The 23,684-nt window shown below is 51.1% G+C and overlaps 1 protein-coding gene and 1 long non-coding RNA gene across 2 annotated transcripts in view; one reads left to right on the forward strand and one right to left on the reverse strand.

Moving 5' to 3' along the window:
- The window catches only part of LOC137207226 (uncharacterized), a 39,036-nt gene extending 17,867 nt beyond the window's left edge, over positions 1-21,169 (reverse strand). Inside the window, exons 1-3 of the long non-coding RNA XR_010934992.1 lie at positions 10,695-21,169; positions 7,599-7,752; positions 1,945-2,078 (exon numbers count right to left, since the gene is read on the reverse strand). This is a non-coding gene — a long non-coding RNA (uncharacterized lncRNA). The remainder of the gene's footprint in view (positions 1-1,944; positions 2,079-7,598; positions 7,753-10,694) is intronic.
- Positions 4,418-22,083, forward strand: NLRC3 (NLR family CARD domain containing 3). The gene is made up of 17 exons (XM_067706824.1): positions 4,418-4,595; positions 4,701-6,447; positions 7,474-7,560; positions 10,829-10,912; positions 11,361-11,444; positions 12,824-12,907; positions 14,256-14,339; positions 14,876-14,959; positions 15,558-15,641; positions 16,171-16,254; positions 16,883-16,966; positions 17,459-17,542; positions 19,838-19,921; positions 20,343-20,426; positions 21,070-21,153; positions 21,544-21,627; positions 21,945-22,083. The coding sequence occupies exons 1-17, from the start codon at positions 4,418-4,420 to the stop codon at positions 22,033-22,035; spliced, it is 3,195 nt and encodes a 1,064-aa protein (XP_067562925.1). The 3' UTR covers positions 22,036-22,083.
- Positions 22,084-23,684: the final 1,601 nt, after the last annotated feature.

A 23,684-nucleotide genomic window follows, 5' to 3' on the forward strand; every position in this document is an offset into this window, starting at 1 on the left:
CATCCTTATAGTCACATCTCTGTGCACTTACCCAATTATTTCTTTAGCATAAATTCCCAGAAGTGGAACTTCTGGATCAAAGATATTTAATGACAATAGATAATGATACATTATGATCCAGAATCATACTAATTTACCCTCCCACCAGCTATGCACTAAGATTCCTATTAATCCCACGTTCTCACCAATGCAGCCTGTTATGTCATTATGATAGCTCCTTGTTTTGTTTTTTCTTGATCATTAGTAGGATTGAGCATCTTTTCAATATCATGGTCACTTATACTTCTATGAATTATCTATGTCCTTTTTTCTATTTCTGTCTGGGTCCACAATTACCTGTCTGTGTCCATCATTCTATTTCTATTCATTTCTATTTCTATTCGTTTCTATTTCTTTCTTATTGATTTTAAGAGTTCCTTATACATTAAAGATATTAATGCTCTTTCATATATTTGCAAATGTTGACTCTTGGCTTGAGGTTTTCCTCCAATTTTATTTGTGGCACCTATTATTATTGAGAAATATTCAATTAAGGCAAATCTGTTAGTCTTCCCCTTTATGACTCCTGGATTTTATGTCTTGCTTAAAAAAAAGCCTCCCTTACCGAAAGAATATTTTAAAATATTCTCTCGTATTTTCTTATTGTGCTTTTATGGTTTTGTATTTAATCCAAACTGAAGTTAAATTTTGCACTTAATGTGAAGTTCAAAAAAATTTTTTTTCATAGGCTGGCCAATACCACTGACTTGAAATGTTATTTTTGTCATATTACCAAATTCCTTCATATGTAAATAATATAAATATATATTTGTTCTTGGACCCTTTATTATGTTCTATTGACTTATGTTTCTATTTTTGTGCTATCCCACCCTGTTATACATAGCTTAATACTAATGGAAGATTATATTCAAGAATGCAAGTTTGGTTTGATGTTAGAAAATCTATTAGCATAGCTCACAGTTTTTGTTTTGTTTTGTTTTTTTGTTTTTGGCTGTGCCACACAGCATAAAATTCCCTGACCAGGGATCAGGCCCGTGCTCCTTGCAGTGGAAGCACAGAGTCTTAACCACTGGACTGCCAGGGAAGTGCCAGTGTAGTTCACGGTTTAAAAGAGAGATCTGAGGGACTGCCCTGGTGGTCCAGTGGGTAGGACTCCACGCTCCCAATGCACGGGGCCTGGGTTCGATCTCTGGCTGGGGAACTAGATCCTGCATGCATGCCTCAACTAAGAAGCCCACATGCCGCAACTAAGACCCGGCGCAGCCAAAATAAATTAATTAATAAAAACAGAATAAAATAAAATAAAGATCTGATATACATCAGTCCCGTTGCTCCCTCCAGTGGCTTCGCACCACACTCAAACGCATCCAAACTCCTTAGGGGAGTGACCAGGTCTCAAGCCCCTCTGAGGTGGCCTCCCAACCCCCTTTGTGAGCCCACGTGCTCATTCACTGCATTCCAGCAACTCTGGCCTTTTCCTCCTGCTCTAACACGCAGGGTATTTACACTTGCTGCTCCCCTGGCTCTCTGCATGACTCTCTCCTTCTCACCTTTCAGATCTCTGCTCATATGTAGCTTTCTCACAGAGTCCTTCCCTGGACACTGAGACTAAAGGACCCCCTCCCCCGGACCCTGACCCTCTCCATCACTCACACGGTTTATTTTATTCAGGCACTAATCACCATCAGAACTGCCTTGCTTATTCACTTGTTTTCTTCTTTACTATTATTATCCTCCACCCCCACCACACTCACAAGGTAAGGACTTTGTCTAATTGTTCACCTTTACATCACCAGTGCCTGGAACACACAGCAGCCCCCTATAAATATCTGCTAGCTGGATGAATGATTGGAAGTAAATCATGCGATTATATCAATATTGCTAAAAAGTTATTTGCTCATTTAACAGACATGCCTAAAACTTTTATAAAATGTGTCAACATACCTTAAGAGGCAGGTAGATTATACAGCACAAGTACTGCTGTCAGTGAAGCCTTGGTTTCTATTCCAACACAACTGCTTCCCACTCGTGTATCCTTGAGAAAGTCATTTAAACTCTCTGAGCCTCAGTGTCCTCATCTATAAAATGCGAGAAGGAATGGTAATGAGAGTTGTTACAAGGCGTAACTGAAGTGATGTAAGTACAGTGCTTAACAGAATGTCTGAAACACAGTAAGCCTTCAACAAGGATTATATAATGTTACTTGAATGGCAATAAGAAAGGAGGAATTGAAGGAATCTTTTCCAAGAGGAGAAGAGAACTAATTATATACCGGTCACAAACATCAGGTCTAATGGTTTGGGCTAGAACCACTCCTGGGAGAGTCAGGAGTAAGAAAACGATGCCTGTTACAACCACTGTCCTTCAACATTGCTGGGGGCAGCGGTGGGGCTGGACCATGCAGAGAAATTGTTCAAAATAAGAGATGAAATTATTTGCATTGCAGTAATTCAAAAGCCTGAAGAGAGTTAACTGAAAAATGAGAACTACTGTGACTACTTAACATGTTGGTGGGATACAAGATAAAATACACAAAAATTGCCTTCTTTGACACCAACAAAATTCATAATAACAACAAGAACTATTTAAAAATACTTAGACACAAAGAAGAAATTGGCAAGATCTAGATAAGGAAAAATATAGTTTTAGCAAAGGATCTAAAGAAAAACCTCAATAATGCCTCCATTAATCTGTGCACATTAATATGACTTAAACCAACACCCCATCCAGTTTTTTCCCCCTTGGTTTTGACATTCAGAAAAATAAAACAAAACAGCCAGAAGGGTCCTGAAAAAGTGTAAGGAGCATGGCCTCACCCTGGCCTATTTCTGAAGTTCCCAGAATAGTTTAGTCAGCTCGGTTGGGCACCACCTACCTCAAATTCATTGCACTAACTCTTCAATATCACCGTGAACTGAATGGTTAGAAAATGCTATTTTACTTGTTGCCAAGCTTCTTTTAGCATTTTCCACGTAGAAAGGTTCATCTCAAGTTAAAATGCCTGGGAAGACCAATTCAAATCCAAGGTCAGCGAGTGTGTTGGATCCTGGGGTCTGTATTCAGTGGCCCCCTCGTAAATGAATCACATTGGGACCCAGAGAGCTTTAGGGCTGGAGGGTGCGGGTCGATCTGTTTCAATGAGCTGCTGCCATCTGAAGCAGCAGGCATGACCTCTGCCCAGCCCCACGTCCTGTTTTCTCCTAGACCCGTGGACAAAGGATGGCTGACCCCCGCCCCCTGAGTTCCTGGGGCCCTGCTGGAGGGGCTGCCTAGGGCTGGACATCCTGCCTGCTGCAGGTGAGGAGCGGCTGGGGGCGGGCTCAGGGTCCTCAAGTGTCCACCTTAGCTGACGGAGGGACACAGGGGGCGGCCAGCCTTGGCAACAGGATCCACTGCAGTCCCCAGGGAGGGAAAGGAACGTGAGCAGGTGGGGCTCTGCCTCTCAGTGCCTCGGCATCACTGTTCCCAGCAGAAAACAGTGCTGCCTGAGGGTCAGGAGCCTCTGCGCTTCCCAGAGGCCCCAGGAACACAAAAGAAAAGTAGCTGAGTAGCTGAACCAGCTCTCTCTTCCCTTTTGGCTCCTCCTTTCTTTCTTTTTTTTCTTCTTAAGTTAACAGACGTTAGTTTTTAGAGCAGTTTTAGGTTCACAGAAAAATCAAGTGGGAAATATAGAGATTTCCCTCTACCCCCAGCACACCTACACGCACCCTTCCCCAACCAGAGGGGCACATTGGTTACAATTGGTTGACTTACACTGACACGTCACTATCACCCAGAGTCCAGAGCTGACATTAGTGTCACTCGTGGTGCCATACATTCTATGGGTTTGGACAAATGTACAATGACGTGAATCTACCACTGCAGTATCATACAGAGTAGTTTCAGTGCCCTAAAAATCCTCTGTGCTCTGCCACTTCATCCTCCCTCCTCGCCCCAAACCCCAGACGAACACTGATCCTTTTACTGTCTCCATAGCTTTGCCTTTTCCAGGAGGCCATAGGATTGGAATCATACCACACGCAGCTTTTCCAGATTGGTCTCTTTCATCCTCCCCCTCTCATGAGTGGAACTGTTCACAATCTCATCCCCATTTCCAGGTTACAAATGAGGATACCACGGCAGAGAGCACTCAGGTGGCCTGTCCAGTGTTGCAGAGCCAGTAAGTGACAGAGCTCAGATTCGAGCCCAGGGCCCCTGCACCTGAGCAATGCTTCTGGCAGCAGGGACTACTGTCACCATCCAGCAACAAACAGTCCTTCCAACCCTGTCCCGGAGGCCAGATCAAGGAGAAAGGGTGGGTCCCCATCCGCCCATCCCTTGAGGCTTGCTTAACCTGTCCCCAGGCCACTGATGGGGAGACAGAAGAAAGCAGATTCAGGCCCTCTCTCCACAGCTCCTGGCAGCAATCCCAGACTCCATGAGGAAGCAAGAGGTGCACACGGGCAGGGAGGCTGGCCAGGGCCACGGTGCTGGCTCCCCAGCCGAGCAGGTGAAAGCCCTAGTGGACCTGCTGGCTGGGAAGGGCAGTCAGGGCTCCCAGATCCTGCAGCCCCCTGACAGGACACCAGAGTCCCTGCTGAGGCCCCATGGCAATGGTAAGCAGACAGATAGGGATCCCTGGGCCCTCTTCCCCTCCCCCACTGGAGGGAGGGCCCTCTTCCCCCACCCTCCCCCATCCCTCCCCTCTGGCTTCTGTCCAGATTTGAGGATACAGAGGCACCGAGAGGCCCTTCTGAACAGGATGGGAGGCAGCCCTGAGCTGGGAAGCCCCTCCTCCAGGTTGACCAGCCTCCTGCTGGTGGAGGACCTGATGGACCTGCAGCTGAGGGAACACGACTTCACGCAGGTGGAGGCCACACGTGGGGGCTGGTGCTCCAACAGGACCATCGCCCTGGACAGGCTTTTCCTGCCTCTGTCGCGGGTGTCCGTCCCGCCCCGCATCTCCATCACCATTGGGGTGGCTGGCGTGGGCAAGACCACCCTGGTGAGGAACTTTGTCTACCTCTGGGCCCGGGGGCAGATGGGCAAGGACTTCTCGCTGGTGCTGCCTTTGACCTTCCGGGATCTCAACACCCATGAGAAGCTGTCTGCAGACAGACTTGTCCGCTCTGTCTTCCCACACGCGGGGGAGACTGGCCTGGCGTCAGCAGCCCTAACCAAAGTCCTCCTCGTCCTGGATGGCCTGGATGAGTGTAAGATGCCCCTGGACTTCTCCAACACCGTGGCCTGCAGAGACCCCAAGAAGGAGATCCAAGTGGACCATCTGATCACCAACATCATCCGGGGCAACCTCTTCCCAGGTGTTTCTGTCTGGGTCACCTCCCGCCCCAGCGCGGCTGGCCAGATCCCGGGAGGCCTGGTGGACCGGATGACCGAGATCCGGGGCTTCAACGAGGAGGAGATCCAGATGTGTCTGGGGCAGATGTTCCCTGAGGACCAGGTCCTCTCGGGTTGGGTCCTGAGCCAGATGCAGGCTGACAGGCCCCTGTATCTGATGTGCGCCGTCCCAGCCTTCTGCCAGCTGGTGGGGTCAGTGCTGGGCCACCTGCACCGCAACAGGCCAGGGCTCCAGGATGCAGAGCCGTGGCCTCCAAGGACCCTGTGTGAACTCTACTCATGGTACTTCAGAATGGCCCTCAGCAGGGAGGGGCAGGAGAAGGGCAAGGTGAGCCCCCGCATTGAGCAGCTGGCCCACGGCTGCCGCAAGATGGTGGGGACACTGGGCCGGCTGGCCTTCCACGGGCTGGTCAGGAAGAAGTACGTGTTCTACGAGCCAGACCTCAAGGTGTTCGGCGTGGACCTTGCTCTGCTGCAGACCGCCCCATGCAGCTGCTTCCTGCAGCGGGAGGAGACCCTCTCCTCAGCAGTCTACTACTTCACCCACCTGTCCCTGCAGGAGTTTGTGGCAGCTGCCTACTACTACAGCGCGTCCAAGAGGGCCATCTTCGATCTCTTCACCGAGGGTGGCATGTCCTGGCCCCAGCTTGGCTTCCTCACGCACTTCAGGAGTGCGGCCCAGAGGGCCATGCAGGCCGAGGATGGGCGGCTCGATGTCTTCCTGCGCTTCCTCTCAGGCCTCTTGTCTCCGAGGGTCAACGCGCTGCTGGCCGGCTCCCTGCTGACCCAGGGCGAGCACCAGGGCTACCGGGCCCAGGTGGCCGAGCTCCTGAAGGGCTGCCTGCGCCCCAACACGGTGGTCTGCGCCCGGGCCATCAACGTCCTGCACTGCCTGCGCGAGCTGCAGCACACGGAGCTGGCCCACAGCGTGGAAGAGGCCATGGCAAGCGGGGGCCTGGCCGGGCTGACCAGCCCCCAACACCGCGCTGCCCTGGCCTACCTCCTGCAGGTGTCCGATGTCTGCACCCAGGAGGCCAACCTGCCCCTGTACCTCAGCCAGGGGGTCCTCCAGAGCCTGCTGCCCCAGCTACTCTACTGCCGGAGTCTGAGGTGGGCGCCAGGGTGGGGCTGTGTGGGGCGTGTGGGCAGAGGAGAGAGCAGGGACCTGGAGGGCTCCTCCCCTCCACCATGCCCCTCTGTGTCCATGTCCTAGGGCTGCTGTAACAAAGGACCACAGCCTGGGTGGCTTAAAATGACATGTTATTTTCTCCCAGTTCTGGAGGCTAGGGTCTAAGATCAAGGTGTCAGCAGGGCTGTGTTCCCTCTGAAACCTGTAGGGGAGGATCCTTGGGTCATTCTTGGCCTCTCCAGCCTTCAGTGTTTGCTGGCAATACTTGGCTTGTAGACGCATCACCACAGTCTCTGCCCTCCGAGGTCACACGGCCACCTTCTCTGTGTCTGTCTTCATGTAGAGCTCTCCTCTCTTGTGAGGACACCAGTCACACTGGGTTACAGGCCACCCCACCCCACCTCATCTTAACTCATTACCCTGCAATGACCCTATTTCCAAATAAGGTCACGTTCTTGAGGCACTGGGGGGTTATGACACCAACATATCTTATAGGGGTATACAATTCAACCTACAACACCCTGTAAACCATCCCAATGCTGACAGGCCATACCCATTCACTCCACTCTCAGCCCATCACCCTCTGTCCATTCTCTGGACCCTGGTGGGGGGAAGGGAAGGCTTAGGACAAGGGTCATTCAGGACCTCAGAGTAGCTTCTACATCCTCAGAAGGAGGAGAGCTAGCAACTGGTGTCCTGCACACGCATACAGACTGCGGGGCTGCTGGGAAGACATCCCTGTGGGTAGGAAGCCCAGGGTTTACACCACTGAGCCTCCCAAGTCACTCTTGTAGGAAAACTCTGAGCATGTGGGTGTGCTGGCACGGATCTCTGAACCTCACAGTGGGGGCTGCACTGGGATGGAGAGGAGGGGGAGGGAAAGGATCTCAGCCTGGGTGTCTGTGGAGCGCCCCCTCCGCTGCCTGATGCCAGCCCTCTGCCAGGGGCCTCATCCCACCTGCCCATGGGCAGTGGGACTGTTCATTATTGCTGTTCCTCCTGACCAGGCTGGACACCAACCAGTTCCAGGACCCCATGATGGAACTGCTGGGCAGTGTGCTGAGTGGGAAGGACTGTCGCATTCAGAGGATCAGGTAACGCCGACCCAGGAGACCTTGCCCAGGCTGCCCACCTGTCTAGGTGTCCGGGGCTCTTTTCACATCCTCCTCTCTGCTCAAATGGCCAGGGGTGCTTTCAAAGTGAAGTGTCATTGAGGCGTGTGGCTCAGGATGCAGGCTGCTTGTTTCTGCTCATTCCAGAAAGTTCCAGAGGCTCAGGTACCTCATCTGTAAGAAGAGGCAAAGGATACGGTATGGGTCAGATACTATCGTGGATACATAACCATTTCTCCAGATGCTGTCTGTGCGGACATACCACCAAGTCTGATTTACTCTAAATGCCTCACAAAGTTTGCCCTCAAATGGTATTTTGAGCACAGGATTGCATCTTTAAATAACACACAAATTTTTAAATTAATATCAATTAAAACAATTTTAAATTTAAACATTGCATCTTTAATGACATAATTAGAGTTTATATGCTGATTGCAGAACTGATCTATGTGCTAATGAAATCACTCCTACATCCGGTTGGCCAAAAAATTCGTTTGTGTTTTTCTACATCATCTTATGAGAACCCGAACAAACTTTTTGGCCAACCCAATAACATCCAAGTGTGAGTTAACACCCTGATTTGTAGTTGAATCGATGTGATGACCTGAGGGTGGCTTTAGGAGAACTAGGGAGGTGAGTTTAGAGAACAGGACCCAGAGAGTAATTTTTCATCCTCACACAAGCCTCCAGCTTTTGAAATAATCTTTTTCTGAGGAGACAAGAATATAGAACGAGTCCAGAGCAAAAGTAAGTCTTTGAGGATAGTGGTTAGAGTAGTGGTGAGCTCCATGTGACCTTGAACAGACACCTCTGTGCCTAAGAAGGGTAAACGGTATGGGTTCAGGGGGCCCCATGACCACTCTCAGGTTCAGTGAACTCAAAGAACTCAGAAAACCAATTATACCCACAATTACGGTTCATTACACTGAAAGGATACACATTAAAATCTGCAAAGGGAACAGCCCTTGGGGCAGGGTCCCAGAGACCAGGCCAAGCTTCCAGCCGCTCTCTCCCAGTGGAGCTGAACAGAGAGCGCTTCCTACTCCCAGAGACCATGTGTGACAACACACACAGAGCATTCCAACCAGGGAAGCTCACCCAAGCCTTGGTGTCCAGGGTTATTACTGGGGGTTGGTCGTGAAGACACACCTGCCCACCGCATGCTGACCTTAGTCTCCAGCCCCTCCAGAGGTCAAGCTGACACTGCATGACCATAAATCCCATTGTGAGATAGACTATCCATCAAGGCCCAAGGCCCCCAGGTAAACAGAGACATTCCTACCAGGCAGGACATTCCAAGGGCTTAGAGGTCACCTCTCAGGAGCAGGGGCCAAGGTTAATCCTTTACTGCACACTGCCTCTTAGGGTTGCCACGAGGCTACATGAGTTAATTCACGTAAAGTGCTCAGGACAGGACAGCCACAGAGGAAGCACCGTGTAAGAGCCAGCTGTTAACTAGCAGGATCCTCTTGTTAGCCAGAAATTTAAATGCAATCTCTTTGAAAGAAACAAAATAATGACAATTTCTCATTATGAATATAGTTTCCTTCATGAGAACCTTCAGCAAAATAGCCAACTTTCAGTGTTTTGCTTAAAGGAATCTAGATAGTACTCAGAGATTTTTCTGAACAAAGCCAAAAACAACTTCTCTGGCCACACTCTCTCCTTCACCTCTCTATAGTTGGTCCTCAGTGCCACAACCCTGTTTGAAACATCCAAGGTATCCTTCATGAAATATTGTTTATAAAATGTTACAAAAGTCCTGGGGGTAGGGGATGGGGACAGAGGCTCTCTAGAAGCTGAGAACAGTTATATAGAAGGTGGTGGTCTGGATGAACAGTCTTCAAACTTTTTTTAAGTGATAGAACGCTTTTTAAAAGTGGCACATGAGGGACTTCCCTGGTGGCACAGTGGTTAAGAATCCTCCTGCCAATGCAGGGGACACGGGTTCAAGCCCTGGTCTAGGAAGATCTCACATGCCACGGAGAAGCTAAGTCCAGGCACCACAACTACTGGGCCTGCCCTCTAGAGCCCACAAGCCACAACTACTGAGCCCACGTGCCACAACTACTGAAGCCTGCATGCCTAGAGCCCCTGCTCCACAATGAGAAGCCACTGCAATGAGAAACCCGTGCACTGCAACGAAGAGTAGCCCCCACTCACTTCAACTAGAGAAAGCCCATGCGCAGCAACGAAGACCCAACGCCGTCAAATATAAATAAAAAAGTGGCATATGAGGCAGAATCCCAATTAGACAGGCAAACAAAAGGGGGGCTGCTGGGATTCAAAGAAGTGGGAGGCAGGGCCTAGGCACTTGGTTTCCCCTCAGCCTCCTGAAGCTTTTCTGAAGAAACTTAGGGTCTGTTGAAACATAGCTTGAAAAGCACTGTGGATTCCAATTGCATCCCATGGGGCTGTCTCACATTTTAAAATGCCTAAGAACCTCAACAGATATCATTTCTGAAACTGGGTGTATGAAGGAACATTAAGTGGATCCCCATTGTGTTCCTGGAATGCCTTTTTTTGGCCACACCACGTGTCTTGTGGGATCTTAGTTCCTTGACCAGGGATCAAACCCATGCCCTTGTCAATGAAAGCAGAGTCTTAACCACTGGACCACTGGGGAATTCCCTGGAATGCCCTTTCAAGGCAGATACAGACGTACATTTTGTTACTTCAAAGTTAATTTTATAATAACTCTACCATTTTCCTTTCTTGGATTAGAGAAAGGGCTGGGGTCAGGGGTGTGCTGGAACCGACTTCAGCCACAAGTTCATGAGAGCTGATTGTTACATTTTCGGAATTTTTACAAGCTGAGAGTGCTTGAAATTGGCCATGATGGGAGTATTTACACCATGGAAATTAGCCAACCCAACAAATCATGATTTTTGTATTTTGTTTCTTCCTGACAGCTGGTTTTCCAGCACACCCCTGGCTGGGAATCCCATGGTAGTCTTCAGTAATTGCCCGTACCCTCTGCTGCGCTGTTGGGGTAGAAGGTGTTGTGCTGGATTCTGGTCATACTTCCCACTGGGACCCTCTGCTGGTGTGAGGGTCTGTCCACCCACTCTGGCCCTACCTTGCCCATCTCAGAGGCTTTCCTCGGCCTGGCTTACCTGATCTCCACCTGAGTCCAGGCCCCGATGATGTTATGGTGGCTGACGGGTTTGGATCCCAGGCCTCGCGTTGCAGGATAGGCGGCAAGATTTACAGACCTTCATTAACCACTCCTCTCCCTCTCTTTGGGCAGCTTGGCTGAGAACCAGATCAGTAACAAAGGGGCGAAAGCTCTGGCCAGATCCCTCCTCGTTAACAGAAGTTTGACCACTCTGGAGTAAGTAGGACCCTTCACCCCTGGGACAGGGAGAGAGTGTTGAGCCATCTTGTGAAGTCCCCTAGACCACACTCTTCCCAGGATGGGTTGGAAGGACAGCTGAGCAAGCAAAGTCTTGACTCCTGCTCAGCTGCTGGGACTCACCCAGTGAAGCGCCAGAATTTTGGCCTTGAACCTGGTGTTATCATCTCTTCACACTTGGCCCAAGCCCACTAGTCCATCAGATCCTGCTTTCTTCTCCCCATCACATGGGGCCATCTTGGGGAACTCCTTCCTCGATTGCCTAAATAAGGATCTCTGCCCCAGTTCTACAGAACGTGAAATCCTAAACCCTGATGCATTCTTTTCGAGGAGCATGGATTTAAAGGTCCATGTAACTTCTGTTCCTCCTTCCCTCCCTGGGAATTGGCTAAAAGAGAATGGTTCTTCCTCTCTCTTCCTCTGCCAGCCTCCGCAGTAACTCCATTGGACCTCAAGGGGCCAAGGCACTGGCAGATGCTCTGAAGATCAACCGCACTCTGGCCTCTCTGTGGTACGTGTCACCCGCTCCCTGTCTCTCTGCCCCCAGGAGGTGGCCCAGAGAACCCTCTCATCAGGTGCCACCCATGGAGTGGGAGGTAATTCAAAATGGCGACCATGAGATAGTGGCTCCCACCCAGTGGATGCCAGGGGATCTTGTATCCTAAGCAAGTTTCTAAGTTCAGCTCTTCCCTAGTCATTATGCCTGTGTTTATGGCCTGAACAGGAGATGGAGGAGAAGAGGGGTGGAGGTATATGGAGGTTTGAAGGACAAAATAATCTATGAGGGAAAGCTCTTGTCCTACATTGAGTAGGAAATCCCCAAGGCCATGGCATCAGAATGATCCCCTGCGGTGTTTTCCAAGACACTGAAATCCCATCTTCCAGATGGTTCCTATGGTGTGGTGTGGTTTGCTGGGCTCCTTTTAGGGGCCAGTGGTTGTATCCATACTTAGCGGAGTGTGTCCTGTCATTTTGTTTTGTCTTGTTCATTTATATATTTATTTTTATTGAAGCGAAATTCACATAAAATTCATCATTTTAAAGTGTACAATTCAATGGCATTTAGTATATTCACAGTTGTGCAACCAACACCTCTATCTAGTTCCAAAATATTTGCATCACCCTAAAGAGAGACACTATACCCATTAGCAATCACTTCCCATTCTCCCTTCCCCTCAGCCCCTGGCAACCACCAATCTGCTTTCTGTATGTTTACCTATTCTGGATATTTCATATAAATGGAATCAAAAAATAAGACTTTTTGTGTCTTTCTTCTTTCACTTAGTATAATGTTTTCAAGGTTCATCCACGTTGTAGCATGCGCCAGTATTTCATTCCATTTCATGGCTGAATAATATTCCATTACATGAACAGACCACAATTTGTTTATCCATTCATCAGCTGATGGACACTTGGGTTGTTTCCACCTTGTGGCTATTGTGCTGTACACATCTCTGTACAAGTATTTGAGGACTTTTTTTCAATCCTTTTGGGTAGATATACGTAGGAGTGGAATTTGCTGGGTCACACGGTAACCCTATATTTAACCTTTTGAGTAACTGTCAGACTGCTTTCCTCAAAGGCCATACCATTTGACATTCCCACCAGCAGCGGATGAGGGTTCCAATTTCTCCACATCCTCACCAACACCTGGGTGCTGTGGCTTTTAGCTGTAATTGGGACTATCAATGACCTTGTCATTGTGATCCACATACCATGGGCACCTTGTCCCCAGTCAGCAGGCAAGTACTTAGAGACCCAGAGGAAAACCTAAGGCCAAAGCAGCAGTGGGAAGGGCCAGTTGTTTTCCCACTTCCTGGGTAGTGGGGGTGAGGGCATGCCAGGCACCTTCCTATGCTCCATCAGTGATGCACCTCTTTGCTTCCACAGCCTCCAGAGCAACAGGATCAGGGATGACGGTGCCAGGTCCATGGCTGAGGCCTTGGCTGCCAACCGGACCCTCTCCGTGCTGCAGTGAGTGGGCATGCTGGCTGGCAGAGAACGTTTTCTCTTCTCTCTTCTCCCTTCTCCTCCAAGGGCCTGTCTGTTTTCTGCATGGAGGGATGGATGGGACAAAGCCCTGAGGCTTTCTGATCCATCTGGATGGCCCCTGGAAAATCTGATGTCCACTGCTTTTCCACAGAACAGGTGTGGGGGAAATAATTAAAAATAAAGCCTCCTGCCAACCCAGAAAATCCTCTCCACAAATGTAGAAAAGTATGAAACAGCTTAATTACTGGAATAAGCATTCAGTTAGCCTGCAATGAGCATCAAAGGCAATCCACCAATGGGATGGCAAAGACAGAAAAGAATCTCACCCTTTCCTACAGTCGAGCAGATACAACCCATTACATAAGTGTCTTCAAGAAAAACCACAACTTGCCCTCAAATAAGAGGACTGGACAGAACCATTTGTCACACTTACCTTATACTAAATTTGCCTGTTATTTGGGGGAAGCCATCTGTGTTTGCTAACTGCATTTATCACAAGGAAAAGAAAACTTCTCACATCTTTATGACCAGCAGGTACTTACAGCTTGGAGCAGGTGCTCTCTTACTTGATGTGCACAGTTCAAAGAGATGGCTCCAAGGCCCTTACAAAAGATATTCCGAGGCTATAAACTTGCCAAGAGGTTTACTTCTAGCTCTTAAAAAGATTTACACACTCTCAAAGGGACAGGGAAAGGATTTACAATCCCAAGTTTGCTCAAGGAAATACTCTAAGGGAGGGGAGGGGAGGGGTTTTTTCCCTTTGTAACCAGGGAAAATTCCATTTTGTTTAGAGTGTATTTAGCCTCACACAGAAGAGGTCCTGCCCTGCCTGTTCTTCTAGGATGAGCACAGGGTTTCTCCTGTAACATCTCCCTCCTCCACATTTAGTATAAAAGGAAGAAGCTTTTGAAGACGAGGCGCCTAAGGGAGGGTCTGCCCTTGGGAGGACTGCAGGGTTGCAGGGCAGGCTGCTGGCTGGTCTGGTTGGAGGCAGACTGCTGAGTGTTGAGAAGGCTGGTCAGGTGAAGGGCCAGTGGGACTTCTACATGGAAATCTCCAGTTTGGAGGTTGCTGGATATTAACAGTGTCCGCTGGTCACTGCTTTCTGGCCCCTGAAGGGAAGGCCCAACGGTTCTTGCCTCAACTCTTCACATCAGTCTATTAGCAACACTTTGGCAACAATCCACAGACCTTTCCTGGAGACCCCTCCCCCCATGCTGTGGTAAACAGAGAGGCACTTGAGTAGTCTCTGACCTCTCACCTTGAACCAGACTGTCCTTAGCCTGGGAATGGCTGTGACCAGCTTTGTTGAAGGACCCCTCTCCTACAGCCTGCAGAAGAACAGCATCGGGCCAGCGGGAACCCAGCAGATGGCAGATGCCCTGAAGCAGAACAGGAGTCTGAAGGAGCTCATGTGAGAAATGCAGAAGGGCCAAACTGGTATCCTCCATGCCTGGCACAATGCCCAGCCCATCACAAATATTTGTGAACAAGGGGATGGATGGATGAATGGATGAGTGAGTAAGTGGGTGAGTGGATGGATGAATGAATGTGTGGGCACAAGATAGCTGGCTTTGGACTCCAAAGCCCTGGACCAGGAGAATGGAGATCCAGATTCCCAGGAATGAGTGAGCCCCAACTGTCTCAGACTCACATTTACTGCCTTCCCAGCTGGTAGAAGAAAACACCATCCCAGCCACCTTCACATAAAGTTATCACAAATACCCCTCACTAAAGAGTTGGCCCTGCCAACCCTGTCAAGGAGTCAAGAAAGACTTTGCTACCTTGATCTCTTACGGAGGCTACCCACCAACCAGCCTCAGGCAGAAGAAACTGTGCCCTGGGCACCCTTGAGACAACAGAGACAGCCCTTCCCTGGAGGGCTTCCTGGACTCTGATCCCCCAGCTTCGCCCTACCAGGCTGCTCCACCCATGTCCCATCTCTTGCAGGTTCTCCAGTAACAGCATTGGCGATGGAGGTGCCAAGGCCCTGGCGGAGACCCTGAAGGTGAACCAGGGCCTGAAGAGCCTGGAGTGAGTCTCCAGGGGTGGCTGTGGGCAGAGGGTGACTCCCCACCTGGGTTCCCCATCCAGCAGGTGGGTGGGTCCTGGAGGAGGGCTGTCAGTCAGGACCAGTTCCTTGTCAGAACCCAATCAACCACCAACCCTGGGCATACTGTGATCTTAGTGTCTCCCTCCAGCCCACCCCAGTGGACAGTCAGGGTCGGTGCTGGTTCTGGAATTTTCAGTGACAAGCACTGAGTGTACTTTAGAAGCTGGCACAGGTGGCTGCAGAGGGGGCTGGCTCCAAGGGCCTTGGTGGGGATTGGGGAGTTCAGTGCTATCCCCATAATGGGGACACTCAGCTGCACCACTTTCTCTGGGGGCTGCAGACACATGTCCCCCCCCCAGAAGCCTTGTGGAGCCACTCAAATCAAGGCACTGGTTGTGCTAGACCCACCTGCCCTGACCTAGCAGGAGCCGGAATGCGGGGAACGGGATGAGAAAGGCCGTGGGGGCAGCACAGGGTTCCCCCAACTCCCTGCTGAACTCAGTGCCTGCAGCCCCAGGCTGGACTCCCTCCGCATCCTGAGACAGCCACGTCAAAGTGCGCCCTGTCCTCTGTCTGCAGCCTGCAAAGCAATTCCATCAGTGATCTGGGAGTGGCAGCGCTGATGGAAGCCCTCTGCACCAACCAGATGCTCCTCAGCCTCAAGTAAGTCCCTGCCTCACTCTCCATCTGAGGGCGTCCCTTTGGCCAGGGTGTCTGAAGGGACTTTGGGGCGTGGAAGGAAAGGCTGGTGCTGAGAAGCCCACACCCCCACCCCCAGGGGCCTGTGATGGGGAAGATCTATGGTTGGGCAGCTTGGTTCTGGAGCCTGGCAGCCGGCGCTCCCCCTGTTCACTGGGGAGGCAGGGGCAGCTCTGGCCCTCAGCTGGCCGTATCTGCAGCTCCCTTCCTACGGGCAAGCCTGCAGGCCCCCAAGCATGCTGGCCTTCCCCTCCCTTCACACCTCTGAGGTCCTGTCATTTTATCCTCTTCCTCCTGGACTGTCTGTCCTACTGCTGACAGTCCTGGGGGTGTGTGGGGACATCTGGCTGGTGAGCAGTCGGAGGGGGACTTCCTAGAGCAGGCTCTTCCCACCTTGGCCCAGGTTCCACCTGGGGCTCTCAGCTTCTCACAGCCTGAGCACCTGGCAGGCCTCCCCTGTCAGTCAGCAGTTCACGGTCCTCTCTTTCCTCAGCCTGCGAGAAAACTCCATCAGCCCGGAGGGAGCCCAGGATCTGGCTCGTGCTCTCCGCACCAACAGCACCCTGAAGAGCCTGGAGTACGTGATGGGGGCAGGCTGTGCTTCCTAAGGCTTTTTATGCCACCTAGGGCCTCACTCACCCAGAGCTGGGAGTCGATGGCAGACCCTTGGCGCCCCCGCCATTGTGCGGGAAGGACCTGGTTGGTGGGGGGACTGGGAGACCTGCTGCCCGGTGGCAACCCTGACACAAGTCCCCCGCTCTATGTCGTAAATTACAGGAGGATGAAGTGAGTGGCAACACTCTCCCTGCCCTGACCCCCCGACCCCCACTCCCTGGCAACAATATATGAGCAAGTGGGAGGGGCTCCCAGAACAGGGATCAGGAATGAGTGAGTCCCCAGGCGGCTTGGCCACCTCCTGGCAGGTGACCTGTCGTGGAAGCTCACTGAACAGAGCCTGCCCCCTGCCCCCCATCCCCCATGGGCTTGCCAGGATGCAGTTCAATGGTCCAGGACACATGCTGGACACAGCACCTGGTACATTCAAGTACCCCAAGAGCGTGAGCCAGGCAATCCCAGGAGACACGATGAAGTCCTGGGGTGGGGGGGTTGGGGACAACACGGCAGAGGTCTGGATCCCCCAGTGAGCAAGAACGGGGGCTGCACTGCCAGCTCCTACTCACTTGCCCCTGTTCCCCTCCTCCCAGCCTGACAGCCAACCTGCTCCATGACCAGGGCGCCCAGGCCATCGCAGTGGCAGTGAGAGAAAACTGTGCCCTCACATCCCTTCAGTGAGTCTTCGACGCACCCTCCCTGCCCTGTCCATTTGTCTGCTCACAGAGCTGCAGGACCACTCAAACCAGGGGAGGCAGAAGGCCAAGTTCGGCTTAGGGCCCCGGCCCCACCCCCGCCAGCAACATGGCCTCAGGGCCTTTAGGCTGTGCCCTGCCCCCTGCTCTGCTCCCTGGGGCCGTTCACCGGAGAGAGGCCAATGGTGGGAGGTGTGTGCCCACGCTGTGCTTCTGTCACATGCTTCATGCAGGGCCACCTGGAGTCTATTTGAGCCTGTCCCTGTGCCCTCCACTAACCAGAGTGCACATAGGCCCCTTGGGACTAGCCTGAGGGGGGCTGCAGGCATTCTGCCCACCTTGGTCAGGACCTCGTCCTTCAGGGACCCCATTCCCTGTGGTCACTCTCCCAGGAGAAGCCCCTTCTTTCTGGAGCCCCTAGGACCTCCTGGGCTCTGCCATGGGCCACGCAGTCATGTGTGTGTGTCTGCCCAGCCTGCAGTGGAACTTTATCCAGGCCGGCGCCGCCAAGGCCCTGGGACAAGCACTACAGCTCAACACGAGCCTCACCAGCCTTGAGTAAGTGGGGCCTCCGCAGGGGGGGAGAGGGGGCAGGGAAATCTGCAACCTCGGTGCCCACCAGGTGCAGGGCTCACACCCTCAGCACACAGCCTCCTCTGCTCTAAAGCTAGCGGGCAGGTTTCCATCTCATCTGCTATTTAAAAAAAAGCAGCTTTGTTGAGGGCTTCCCTGGTGGTGCAGTGGTTGAGAGTCCGCCTGCCGATGCAGGGGACATGGGTTTGTGCCCCGGTCTGGGAGGATCCCACATGCCGCGGAGTGGCTGGGCCCGTGAGCCATGGCCACTGAGCCTGCGTGTCTGGAGCCTGTGCTCCACAGCGGGAGGGGCTGCAACAGTGAGAGGCCCGCATACTGCAAAAAAACCCAAAAAACAACGGCTTTGTTGAGATATAATACACCCATTTAAGGTGTACATGTCGCTGGTTTCTAGTATATTCACAGAGTTGTGCAATATCACTGCAATCAATTTTAGGACCTTTCAATCACCCCAAAAGAAACTTCATACTCATTAGCAGTCACTCCCCATTCCCCTGCCCCCAACCAAGTCCCCCAGTTCCCTAATCTACTGTCTCTATGGATTTACCTGTTTTGGACATTTCATGTAAATGAAGTCTTTCGTGACTCACATCTTTCATTTAGTATAATGTGTTCAAGGTTCATCTGCATTGCAGCATGTATCAGTACTTCATTCCTTTTTATGAGTAAATAATATTCTACTGCATGGATAGACATGTTTATCCACTCACCCACTGATGGACACTTGGGTTGTTTCCACTTTTTGGCTATTATGAATAATGCTGCCGTGAGCATTCATAGAGAAGTTTCCGTGTGGACACATGCTTTTAATTCTCTTGTGTGTACACCTGGGAGCAGAACTGCTGGGTCAGATGGTCACTCCGTGTTGAACCTTTGAGCCTCATCTGCTTTTCATGCCGAATACTTCTCCCTCAACTTCCAAGATATTCCTCGTCTGGCTGGTCCTTCCGTTTGACTCTAAATACAGTACTCCTCAAGGTTCTGTCCTGGGTCATCTTCCCTTGAATGATGTCTCTTTCTAGAAGCTCCTCCTAACCCAGGGCTCCAATTCCCTTCAAAGTCCTGGTGGCCCCCACATCTACAGCTCAGACCTCTCTCCTGAGCTCCAGACCCACGTGTCCACTGCCCACTCCACTTCCCACTGACTTATCTCCCCCACAAGTCTGCTTCTTGGCTCCTCACCTTGTGAGGGGATCCAGCAACCAACTGTGCAAGCTAGAAACATTGCCTTCTCACTTCCCACCTGCACCCCATCTCCAAATCCTGTCAATTCTTCCCCCAATGTTCCACCCACCCACCCTCTACCCTCACGGCCGCTGTCCAGGCCGCCAGCAGCACTCACCTGCATCACTGCCACAGCCTCCACATCCGTCCATCTTCATACTGCTGGCCAAAGATCTTTCCCAAACGTAAATCTGTTCCCATCCTAGACAAGATGTTTAAATGGCTGCCTGGTGCCTGCAGAGTGAAGTCCAACCCTTAGCGTGGCTTCCAAGGCCCCTAAAGATCTGCTTCCTTTGCACCCCCTCAGCCTCATTACACACTCCAACAACTCAACTCGATTTCTTTGGTTTCCTTAGATGTGCCAGGCCCTCCCCCATCTCTCACCTGCAGGTTTGGTTTAGACCTATTTCTGCTGGGCAGCCTCTGTGACCACACTGGGGAAGGAGACTCCACAGGGCTCTTCTAGCACCCTGCAGTTGGTAACTCTCATCTGTCTCCCCACCTGAGTTCCAAGAAGCTGGAACTGGGCTTGCTGGCACCCAATATACTCAAATGTCTGTTAAAATTATCACTGCAAATTGCTCCCTCAAACATACCAACGTCCACTTGAACTAAACTCTTAAACATTTATTGCTCCAGGGCCTGCCACTTTCCTCCAATGTGGAAGGAAAGGGGGGAAAAAAGATGTAAAACACTGACCAGCAAGAATGGCCCGAGGATTGAGCGCTTTGATTTTCTGGATGGCTTTGCAAAGCACACCAAGCTCTCATTGACAGTATGTCCACGTGTCCCTTTTCTGGTTTGGCTCTGACAGTCCAGACTCATGCAGACCCCAGACCCCTGAGCACATGCATTAGGTGGCCACGGGGCTGCAGTGGCCACACACGAGGTACAGTGATCCCCAGGGTGACCCTGGGAAGATGGTCTGCTATCGTGTGTGTGGTCTGATTTAAATCTAGAAGGTCCATGCTCAGCATGTCCTGCCACAGCGTTGGCCCCTGTTCTGTGCACCCAGAGTTCAGGCTCTATGTTCAGTTTACAGGAAAACGCCATCGGGGACGAAGGTGCTTCTGCAGTGGCCAGTGCGCTAAAGGCGAACACAGCCCTCACTGCTCTCTAGTAAGTCCTGATATGCACAGCAGCCCAGGAAGCTGGCCCTTAACCATCCTTTCACATTAACCGTCATTTTTGTTTCCTAGTCAAGGAAGGTGGGTTTGATTTTCCTAATATTAGCAACTGGGTCACCGGACATCTAGAAAGAACTAGGGGTGCAGGGAGTATTACCCCCCAAACTCTCCGGAAGACCACCTCTACTTCCTATATCCATAGCATCCAGATCTCTGTCTAGCATCAGTGCAGACAGGAGATGCAGCGTTCTTTGGACAGACCAGGGCCAACAACTTTCAGTGCTATTTCACCACTTTCAGCCCTAAGTCAAGAGGTAGTGGAAATGAAGGGCGAGTATGGATGCAGTTGGACCCGGGTGGGTGTGAGGGCCAGAGAGGCTGCCTGTCTGTGTTGACTGCATCTCCTTTTATAGTCTCCAGGTGGCCTCCATTGCTGCCCCTGGGGCCCAGGCACTCGGGGAGGCCCTGGCTGTGAACAGAACCTTGGAGATTCTTGAGTAAGTATTCCAGTCTCTGGCTACAGCCTCTTGCCCAAAGAAACCAAGATGTTGACTCAAAATGAACAGATATGGAAGGGGGAAATGTACACGGAAACTCCCAAATCATTTAAATATCCTCACGTAGATTGGGCAGGCCCCAGCTTCCCCAACCCCATGTCACCCCTTTTCCTGGGAGTCACTTGTTGGTCCTCTCCTTGGCCTTGCCCAGGCTAAACATGTCCCCAGGCCTGGGGTGGCCAGTGGCCACTGACCCGGTCTGTGAGAAGATCAAACCTGGGGCCCCAACCTCTGTGGGGCTCTCAGGATGTCTGGGTCATCCCTGCTCCTGCAGTTCTGTGGCTCCGAGCACATGGGCCCCTCTGGATGGAGGGTTGCTGCTCTGGTCTGGGCCCAGCTCTTTCTTTGGAATGAAAACGGAGGATAAGAGTTCCAACAAACCACCAGGTTGGGTTGGCCTCACCCCTCCCTGCATCCTGCTCCCCAGAGCCAATTTCTGTTCTGTGCCCAGGAGTGAGGAAGGAGCAACCTTACTGTACTGCCACCCGCCCGTGGTTACTAAGTAACTCATGCTCACCTGAAGAGGTACCGTGTTCACCTCTCAGCTGTCACTGTGCCTTAGGGTTCCCATCTTTCCCAACAGCTTAAGAGGAAATGCCATTGGGGTGGCCGGAGCCAAAGCCCTGGCGAATGCTCTGAGGGTCAACTCAAGTCTCCGAAGACTCAAGTGAGTGGTTGTATAGACCTACCTGCGCCTTAAAACAGCAGACTTCTCTTCTGGAACCTCTCCCGTGGCATAAGACACACTTGATTTCCTCTGTAGCTGCTTCCTTCCGAGTACAAATAGCTGACACTATTCTGATTACTATAGTCCATATTGTGGATGGGTTTGTTCACTTCTGCATTTTTGGTCTTATGTCCTCCACGGCACCTGGACGAGACAATCTGGCGGCCTGCAGACACAGGTCTCAGGGTTAAATGCCACTTCGCTGTTGCTATGGCGCCTGTGGATAAATCAGTCTCAGACTTGTCCCAAGATAGTGCAGTGCTGCTTCCTGGGGAGTGTTCTTCTGTCCTGAATGGCTCACTGTGGTGTCTCCATCTTTTCTCTGCCTAGTCTCCAAGAGAATTCCTTGGGAATGGACGGGGCGATATGTGTTGCCACCGCACTGTCTGGAAACCATGGGCTACGGCACATCAAGTGAGTGGGGCTCGGCAGCATCTGCCCGTTCCTGCCATCCTTGCTCACCCTTAGAACTGCTCCCAGGGCAGACCCTACCTTCCGCCTGAGTCTCGGAGCCAGCTGACTCCCAGGCCCCTTAGCAGCTCTGCAAGGGAACTCAGTATAAGAAGGAGCCATGCTGAGCCTTGTCCACAGGAGGAATCCTGGAAGCACAAAGGTTTCACACTGGGTTCTGCATTTTATGTAGTGACCATCTGTGCTTTACTAATGAGAATCTTCAGGCCTCCAGCCCTTCAGTCAATTTCTCAAGCCCTGTCCTAATCCTTCTCTTCTAGTCTCCAGGGAAATCACATTGGAGAATCTGGTGCCAGGATGATCTCAGAGGCTATCAAGACAAATGCCTCCTCGTTCACTGTTGAAATGTGAGCAAAACAAGTTCTTGGTGGACCAGGCAGAAGAACAGCAGAGACACAGCTGGAAGCTTTCCAACAAAAAGACCACTTTCCAAGGTGCCTTCCTGTGTTCTGGGAATGATGCTGACCTGCAGGAGAGCTGGTCTTCTACTAGGAGGCAGGAGTGGTGCTGCCAGAGGAGGACACAAGCACCTCTCCTGGTCCAGGGTCAGTCCAGGCAGGGGAGCGATGAACACTGTGCTACAGCACAAGGAAAGGAGGGTCTTCCTCCAAGGGGATCAGGGACAGGCCTCAGAACTCAGCAAGTAAGAAGCCAGTTGGAGCCATTTATATCCTGAGGTCTTCATGTGCCCCTACTTTTTCTTATCATTACTGCCCTTTTCCACTGACCTGGCTAAAATCATCCCCCTCACTCTGAAATGAGTTGCCATCTTCAAGCCCATGAAGAGTATCAATTTGGCATCCGTGACAGAGGGGACCTCTCTTTCTTTTCTCAAGACGAAAAACAGGATTTAGGAGTATGATCCTTAGAGTCATACGGAAAAATTATGAAAAAATTTTAAAGAGAAATGAAGCCTTCAATTATAGGATTCTGGAGACAGACAAAAAAAGTTCTCCAAGGTTTTTGCCATCTTTTATCCATTACAAAATCTCTGATTTTGTCTGCTATATGTCATTTGGAATCTGGCATAGTGGTTATCAATGGTATATTAAATGTCAATGCCATAATATATATTTGGCTTCCCAAAGCACTACTGTGGCTACAGCTTCCCTGTAAGGGCAAGAAAGGCGAGTTTCCATGTGGCATAAATTCCCTCAGACATCTGTCCATGTTGAAAGGAAAAATATTCCAAACGGACATCACAGCTCTCATCAACTAAATAACCAAGGAAAATGCTTATGAAAATTATAAAGTAATTATCACTTTTAAATTTGAATAGGAACTATGTTCCAAATGTTCCTTTAAAAATGAATATTTGGGGGCTTCCCTCGTGGCGCAGTGGTTGAGAGTCCACCTGCCGATGCAGGGGACAGGGGTTCGTGCCCCGGTGCGGGAAGATCCCACATGCTGTGGAGTGGCTAGGCCCGTGAGCCATGGCCGCTGAGCCTGCGCGTCCAGAGCCTGTGCTCCACAATGGGAGAGGCCACAACGGTGAGAGGCCTGTGTACTGCAAAAAACAACAACAAAAAAAAGAGTATTTGGGCAAGAATCATCATTGGATGATAAAACCATGGATGAAAGCCTATTAGGGAAGAAAATCACACAGTCTCAAAGTATCACCCCACAGAGGGGTATTTATAAAGGTTCCTTAAAAATGGAGACATTTTGGGACTTCCCTGGTGGCACAGTGGTTAAGAATCTGCCTGCCAATGCAAGGGACACAGGTTCCCCTGTGTCCCTTCCCCTGGTCGGGGAAGATCCCACATGCCATGGAGCAACTAAGCCCGTGTGCCACAACTACTGAGCCTGAGCTCTAGAGCCCGCGAGCCACAACTACTGAGCCCACGTGCCACAACTACTGAAGCCCACATGCCTAGAGCCTGTGCTCCGCAACAAGAGAAGCCACTGCAATGAGAAGCCCGTGCACCGCAACAAAGAGTAGCCCCTGCTCGCCATAACTAGAGAAAGCCTGCACGCAGCAATGAAGACCCAACACAGCC

This window comes from Pseudorca crassidens, chromosome 15, assembly GCF_039906515.1.
Source record: "Pseudorca crassidens isolate mPseCra1 chromosome 15, mPseCra1.hap1, whole genome shotgun sequence".
Classification (NCBI taxonomy): domain Eukaryota; kingdom Metazoa; phylum Chordata; class Mammalia; order Artiodactyla; family Delphinidae; genus Pseudorca; species Pseudorca crassidens.

Excerpts from the sequence above, each read along its gene's own strand:
- NLRC3 (XM_067706824.1), top strand. The coding sequence starts at position 4,418 with ATGAGGAAGCAAGAGGTGCACACGGGCAGGGAGGCTGGCCAGGGCCAC. Across the intron at positions 4,596-4,700 it reads GCTGAGGCCCCATGGCAATG|ATTTGAGGATACAGAGGCAC; the intron begins GTAAGCAGACAG and ends GCTTCTGTCCAG. Across the intron at positions 6,448-7,473 it reads CTCTACTGCCGGAGTCTGAG|GCTGGACACCAACCAGTTCC; the intron begins GTGGGCGCCAGG and ends CCTCCTGACCAG.